This window comes from Petromyzon marinus, chromosome 43, assembly GCF_048934315.1.
Source record: "Petromyzon marinus isolate PM22_M1 ecotype Great Lakes invasive population chromosome 43, UKy_Petmar_22M1.pri1.0, whole genome shotgun sequence".
NCBI classification, from domain to species: domain Eukaryota; kingdom Metazoa; phylum Chordata; class Hyperoartia; order Petromyzontiformes; family Petromyzontidae; genus Petromyzon; species Petromyzon marinus.
Genome location: NC_133709.1, coordinates 4,331,446 through 4,339,207, shown reverse-complemented (window position 1 = coordinate 4,339,207; position 7,762 = coordinate 4,331,446). Strand labels below are relative to the sequence as shown.

The window sequence follows — 7,762 nt, the reverse complement described above, 5'->3', positions numbered from 1 at the left end:
CCAAAACAAAAACAACTTTTCGAAATCACCAAAATAAAAGCCATAAATCCAATGTAACAGTGATCACAGGGACTGTGACCGAATTTTTAACAATAACACCAAAATCTAGAGCCATAATGTCTATGGGACCCTTTAATAATGATGATGATTAAATACACACATGATGATGCTGATGTTGGTGGTAACGATGATGTTGTCTATGGGACCCTTTTAACGATGATGATGTTGATGAAGTCAGGAAGAGATTGAATGGCACGGCGCCTCGATCCAGATTCGTTTCGCCGGCACCATGACGTCACCCCGCCCGCGCGTCACGCTGCGCCGCGCAACCCGGAGTGGATCTATCCCCCCCCCTCCACAACTCTCGATTTCGGATCCGGATTTCGCGTAACTCGCAGGCGACGAGAAGACCTGGAGGCGCTCGCCGGACTCCGCGAACTGTCGCTGAACTCGACGAACGTCGCTCGAAACGAGTTATCGGCCGGTTCGAACGATACAGCAACGACGCATTAAAAAAAAAGTTTAACTCCGCTCCGGCATCCAGCGCATTCAGCTTTCGAGACTCCGCTGCGGGGTTTCTTTCCCCCCACCCCGCAGCACCGCATCAGCTCCTCTCCAGACAGCGAAGTCATCGCTTCTGCATCAGCAGTAGCAGCGGCAAGAACGAGGAGGGAAGAAGGAGGAGGAGAACTGAGTCGAGACCCAAGCTGACGGGCTCCTCCAGCAGCAGCGACAGCGCCCTTGACAGAAGCGGTAAGCGAGGGAGAGGCGGCAGACTTGGAACGGACTTGGGCCGCTCTCGCCGCTGTCTGCCGGGGCCGCCTCCGACCAGCAGGGAACTCAACGCCTCGTTCACTTCGCCTCGTCCCTTCGCCTCGTTCTCTTCGCCTCGTTCACTTCGTCGATCCGCCAACTTCCACCTCCTTCGCCGCGCCCTTCTCGCCCATCTTGTCCTCCCAACGTCACCGCCTTCAGTTTATCGGCTTCGCCGTCTCCTCGTCTAACCTCCCACCAACAACAACAACAACTTCCATTTTCACCACCTCAATATCAACAATCTCGTCCACCTCATCCGTGGTCTCCATCCTCCACCTCTAACCACGTTTCACCTCCCAACGAAACCGCCCATCGTCGTTATCCATCCCGCCGCTCTCCTCTCCGCTTCTGGTCAATCTTTTCCAACACCCCCCGCATCTTCCTCGACTTTGTAAATCGTCTCCAACCACATCAACACCATCACCAATCTCCTCTTGCTTGCTCCCATCATCATCATCACCTGCACCCATCACCTTCCTCCATCATCATCATCACCACCTGCAACCACCACCCACAACCTTCCATCATCATTACCTGCAACCACCACCCATCACCTTCCTCCATCATCATCACCACCTGCAACCAAAACACCCACAACCTTCCATCATCATCATCACCTGCAACCACCACCACCAACCACCTAGGTGCTTCCTTCCTCCACCTCCGGCATCATCAACCTCCACCATCTCCCACCATCTCCAACCTCGTGGCCGCGCCTCGTCGATGGCCGTGTCTGACCCGGGCGTGGCCATGTCAGACCAAGGTCCCGCACGACTCCTGCTGGGCCTCAAGACGTCTCCGCTCAGCCCGGCCCGGGGCCTCTCCTGGGCCGTGGGGGACGCGCGGCCCGGGGGTCCCCGCGGCCCCGCCGACAACAACCACGAGGAGAACGACAACAACAACAACTGCGGCGGCGACAACAACAGCAGCAGCACGGACGACCACCACCACCACAACAACAAGAGCAACAGCAACGTGGAAGAGGAGGAGGAGGACGACGAGGAGGACGACGAAGACAAGGAGGTTGATATGGCCACCACCGTGGCCACCACCGCAACCACCACCACCACCACCACGAGCAGCAGCAGCGGAAGGAGGATCAGGATGCGGGTCGGCTCCGGCGACGAGACGGGACCTTTGCTGGCCACCATCGAGGGCAAAGACGTGGAGTACGAAGTGAGACAAAAGCGGCTGTGGGTGGGGAGGACCTCGAGCAGCGGCGACGAGGGGGGTGCCCACGTCACGGTGGGTCGCTCCAGCTTCGTGTCGCGCAGGCACCTCGAGATGGCCTTCGTGCATCCGCACTTCTTCCTGCGCTGCCTGGGCAAGAACGGCGTCTTCGTCGACGGCGTCTTCCAGCGGCGTGGAGCGGCGCCCCTGCAGCTGCCCGCTTCGTGAGTGACCGACCCCGCCCCCGTCTCGCTTGCCCGGTCCACCTTGACCCTTTCCCTGACCCCCTCCCTGATCCCTCCTTGACCCCCTTCCCTGACCCCTTCCTGACACCCCCCCCCCACCACCCTGACCCCTCCCTGACCCCCTCCCGCACCTTGTCCCCCCCTGTTAATTAACCCGCCTTGACCTGTCCCGGCCCTTTGCTGGGTGGTTGGTGGTGGTGGTTGTTGTTGAAAGTGCACACCATGTCCAGAGGACAATGATGAGGGTTCTGGTGTGTTTGATGTGCGGTGCTGGTTTTGGTGATGCCGTGCCGGCCTTCATCGGTATTCGCCAACAGCGCTTGCCCCAACAGCCTGTTCAGGCTCTCGGGGGCTGGGATATTTGTCTCTTTGGTGTGCATCTGCCGTTCGTCTCGGTCAGGTCAACCCATGGCACCTGGGTCTGACCCGTGATCTCCTGCCGGCGAACCTTCGATACGTCACGTGGCCTCGTGGTGTACCTAGCCTGGTACAAGCGCTGTGATGACACCATGGCCCCTTAGTGGCGAACTGTGATTGTTATTGCTGGTGGTGGTGGTGTGTGCAATTGAAGGAGCGACGCTCACTACAACGAGCAGAGAGCGCCCGGGCGGTTAAAACACGACAAAGTTGGTATATGGCAGTCGGTGAACCCATAAACACCTGGGTCTGTTCCGAGCCTCTCACACTTTCACGTGGCACACAGTGCACCTAGCCTGGCACGAGGGTACGTCGCCGGCACTTAGTCGCCCAATGTGCGTCTGTTGTCGGCGTGTTTGTGTATGATGCGTGGGTTATTTTTATTATCGTTCATCATGATCAATTTCACCTGCTTCCATCGCCATGGTCTTGGGTGTGAGTGGCATGGACCGGTGTAAGGAGCACGATGTGATTTGGTATGAAGGACACTGAATTACACTACTGTATATCAAGGGCATGGTCTTATTTTAAGGACAGGATCTGCGTGAGTGTCATGATTTTTGTCTTTTAGGGGTATGGCTTGGTAAGAAGGGGGCATGATGTGGTCTGCTAATAGTTGTGCACGGTCTCGCTGTATGGGCATGACTCTGATATAATCGGCATCGTTTGCCCATGAGGGGCATGGTCTTTTTTTGTAAGGGCATGGCCTGGTTGGCCATGATGATTGTCATAGTGGGATTGCTTTGGGTTCTCATGGTGGACACACAGGTGTTATTGCTGTACCAATACCTGCCAATTGCCACTGAAGTGACAGGCCAAGTGCACCTCGCTATGGTCAGACACCAACCAGGTGTGTGAGCGAGTGTTACGGGGTATACCCGGGGCATCTTTGGCTGTGTGACATCGTCGTGTTGTCAGATTTCGTCTCATCAGAGCTGTTCAGCGCCGTGCCTTATCTCTCACCCAGAACCTGGGGCCACTTGGCACCCAATCACTCTTTGGGGTTTAAGATACTCGCGTTGGCTTCTCGTTGTGCCAGATTCTTCCTCGAGTAACTTATCTGGGTTTGCATTGGAGACACAGCCAATGATTTTCTTTTAAAAAAATATCACCATAATTGTATATTTATGTATGGTGTGTGGAAAATGTTTCACGCGTACATCGCGTTGTGACATTTCAATGAAAGGCCCAATATAAAAAAACCTTTATTTTCACTCGAGTACTGTATATCTGTTGGCAGCAGACGTGGCCATCCGGTGACAGATCAGACCAAGTCACATTTGGGTTCAGGTCAGGTTCCCTCAGCTCGGCTGGGTAGCTGTTTGGTGCATCAGTTTCTCCCGTCGAATTCCACCACCCTGCAGAGGCCCCAACGACCTCTTTCGAGGTTCAGTTGTGGCATCGGTTGAGGGGGGTGGGGCCTCGGTGGGTGGGAGGGGGGTCGGTGGTTGGGGGTCAGAGTAGTTGGGGGTCAGATTGGTTGCGATAGGGAACTGCCTGACCATGACACAGCTCACACCGGCCCCTGAGGCCACTCCGCGTGCCCCACTGTTTATCGGCTGCCCGTCCCAGCCTGGCGCAGTTGGCAGATGTGCACGGCGTGTTTTATTCATTGCTTTTGTTTATTTTATTAATTAAAGTATTATTGTTGAAACGGCGCGCTGTGCCACACGTCTGTGATCTAGCGCTTTATAGGCATGGGCTTGATGGATCCCACGGATTAGGGGAATTCACAAATACACTGAGGTGCAAGGTAGCGAATCGATCGCAGAACAGCAAGTGGCTTCATGAACCCATCTGTGCTTGCCTTTCAAGTGCACTCTCCTGATACGCCTGGTGAGTTTTCTCCAGGTACCCCTAGTTTCGTCTCATAGGCTTAAACACAAACATTATTTCAATGGAATTGGTCAAATATCCCAGTGGAGTCTCTAGATTTTTCAGACTCAGTCTGGCTATTCCGGGTAATCAAGTAGAACAAGTAGATACCGTGAGCATAACGATCGATCTTGAGCAGCGAATCGATGCATCGCGACTGGCCTGTAGATTTTTGTTTTACTTTTTGGGCTCAAATATACCTTGTGGAGGCATTCATCCAAATGCGGATTTATTTATCTTTGCCAATGACAATATTGGTGAAGTGCAGGTGTCTGAGGTCAGACCCAGACTCGGTTACAATTTCCTTTGTGTCATTCATAAGGAATTACAATTAACGATTACAATGTACTTGCAATTGTGATTCCTACTCACGATGTTGTTATTGTTGTATGTATAAATGTAGGTGCCACGTTGGTGAGATGTTAACCACCTCGCCTGGTATACAGCATGTCGTGGGATCGATCCTGACCCTGACGTCTGTATATTTGTAGTTTGCATGTTCTCCCCGTGGTCCTGTGGATTATTCTCCGGGTCCTCCGGTTTTCCCCTCCACATTTAGAAACATGCGCTTAGAGTATTTGGCTGCTATAAATTTGCGCATGATAAGCCACTTCATTGGGCCGTCATTTGTGGCCAGGTCACTTCTGAAAAAAGAGCTATACAGCCCAGTGGGGATTACCTGGTAAAATTAAAATTAGTTCAGTAATAATTGGCCCTACGTGTGCCTTGGGGTGTATGGTCATTTCCTGGACCAGACTTCACCCTTATGTATTCTTCATGAACAGCGGGGGTGGGGGGAGGTTGATGTGACTCGTCGTTTTTACCTAGCATGAAATAGAACGATTTGACACCAAGCGCAGATAAATAATGTGGCTGCAGGTGAAAATGATCGTATCGGAAATAACGCGAGTGGATCATTAACATCGATAAATATTTCAGTGTCGGGCCGACATTCAGCAGGCAGAGTCTAATCCTCTGTAATGCAATATAAGTAAGATGATTTAGGCAGTAATTCTGCGCAACCCGATTTACTTTTTAGATCTGGGATGCAATTATTTATAGCAGGATTATTTGGCGACGCGATAGTACACGGCAGCGTCGTTGCGAGGAGTTTAGTGTCCCTGACGTTGACATTGCCTTCTCACCCGTGCCCACGTACCTAACATTGCTGCCTCTCTTGGTTGGTGGACTAAGGCTTTACTTGACGCCATAGGAATGTGGAATGTACACAACTGTCAGGTTAAACAGCACGATGGCCAGGACATGGGAGCAACGCCTGATTTTCCTTGTTGTGCACATGCGTCTCTCGTGATGCTGTGCCGGGCTTGCAAATATGGGAGCCGTTGTTTCAACCTCCTGATGCGACAGTCAAAACAATACGTTTCTTAAACCCCCCCCCCCCCCAACTGCCTCAGTCCATCCAGCAGAACAAAATAATTGAGTACTCCCATCTCTAACAAGACATCTGGCCAGCATGAAAGAGTAGGCCAAAATACCTTCTAGAGCAGGGGTCGGCAACCAAAATAATGAGCCATTTTTTTTGGAATTCAGTAAAAAAAAAAGCCTCACTATTTCAAGAGCCGCAGTGCACCTGGTGAATACGAAATGGCGGTTCTTTGATAAATAACGCCACGAAGCGGTCCTTGAAGAGCGGCGAGCGGCTCCGGAGCCGCGGGTTGCCATCCCCTGCTCCAGAGGATGTCTGTAGAGCCGCCTCCAGTGAGGAGGCCCTCTAGCAGTGGTGTGCGCAAGTAATCGCATGGCTGCTCCTTCACATCTTTTGACCTCTCTTACAGGCGTCTTGCTTTCGCAGAAAGGCCGCCGAGCGTCGTCTCGACCCGACTGAAATGTGAGCCCTGGAATCGCTGAACAGAATCGGAATATGTATTTATACTGGAGAAATCCAATGAGCTATAAAAGCTCAGTCCAGTACATCTGTGAACAGCGGTCACTGTCTACCTCTCCTTGAGCATAAAAATGGTTCATGTTGTGTTATTTATTTATTTTTTAGCTGCCACTGTGCCCCGCTTTCAAAACGGAGAAACTCGAAAGTCAAAGCCAATATTTGTTTAAGTGACCAAACTGGTGGTGCCCTCGAGGCTCGGGACATTTCTGCGTGCAGGGGGAAGAGCGCACATGGGAGGTGGGCGTGGAATCTATTTCTTTCTCTGTTTTTTTTTCTTCAGCCATTCCTCCCACCGGTCAGAGATGGCTTGGCCCGGGTCAAACCGCACGCGTTTTGGAACATCACGGTGACGTGGCCGAGTGGTTAGCGCGTTCGCCATTTGTTGCCGAGGTTCCACGGTTCCAAGCGCAGCGGCGGCCCTGGTTAATACCACGGGTGTATCAAAACATAAACTACGCACCGTCTGCTTTACAGCGGACGTTGAAGATCCCGAGACTTTGTTCGAAAATAGAGCTGGCAAATGTGTGCCAGCGTCACGGTCCGAGTTTGCCAATTTTGAAAACGCTACTCACATGGTTTCGTTAGGTAAAAACCACCACATAGTAGCAACATCATGCCCAACTGGCAGACCCACACTCACCTGCGAAACCAAGTCCCCCGTTGTGATAGCCTCGCACTATAAGAATAGCGTGAACACCAAATTTATTAAATATTTTTTTTTACAAAAGAAATAATCAGACCATTTACCTTCTTCGATATCTGCCCCTCCACATACAAAAAACACAAGTATTTTTATTCACCCCATGGCCCACACATGCTTCTGGGAGTGATTGTTTTTCTTGGTAGCATTGGTTTAATACAAGAAAACAAACTGGACCAGTTTCGACATTTATTGTTTTCATCGGTAGAGTCAGGCTCTCTTGAAGCGTTGTGGAGAACTGCCAAATATACGTAGATATTTGTTTCCACAACGTTGCTAATTATTGTATCGTGTTAGAAACTGTCGTTAATTATTTTCACCTGGGATGTGCCACCATGAGCAACCTTCGGGCATCGGAGGAAGGTCTCATTCAAATGGCCTTCTAATTCCACCACCCTACGCGGCAGTGTCAACGCTTCTTGGTGTGGCTTGCTCTGAACGACAAAACTCGAGTGAATCGCAACCCTTTCACGACTTGGCAGCGTGAAAACAACAGTTGGGGGCGGCAGCAAGAGCCAGGGAATGTTGTAAATAAATAAATGGCCATGACAACTGCGTTCCAAATATAGCAGAGTTAACGTCTGCAGTGTTTACGTTACTTTAGCTGCAGGGCCACTCTGGCTTACAAATTCC

The 7,762-nt window shown here is 51.6% G+C and overlaps 1 protein-coding gene across 1 annotated transcript in view; it reads left to right on the top strand.

The window, feature by feature from the left end:
- Nucleotides 1-387: 387 nt before the first annotated feature.
- The window catches only part of LOC116951490 (uncharacterized), a 64,202-nt gene continuing 56,827 nt past the window's right edge, over nt 388-7,762 (top strand). Inside the window, exon 1 of the mRNA XM_032970140.2 lies at nt 388-2,210. Within this exon, the coding sequence (XP_032826031.2) occupies nt 1,540-2,210 (671 nt within the window). The 5' untranslated portion in view covers nt 388-1,539. The remainder of the gene's footprint in view (nt 2,211-7,762) is intronic.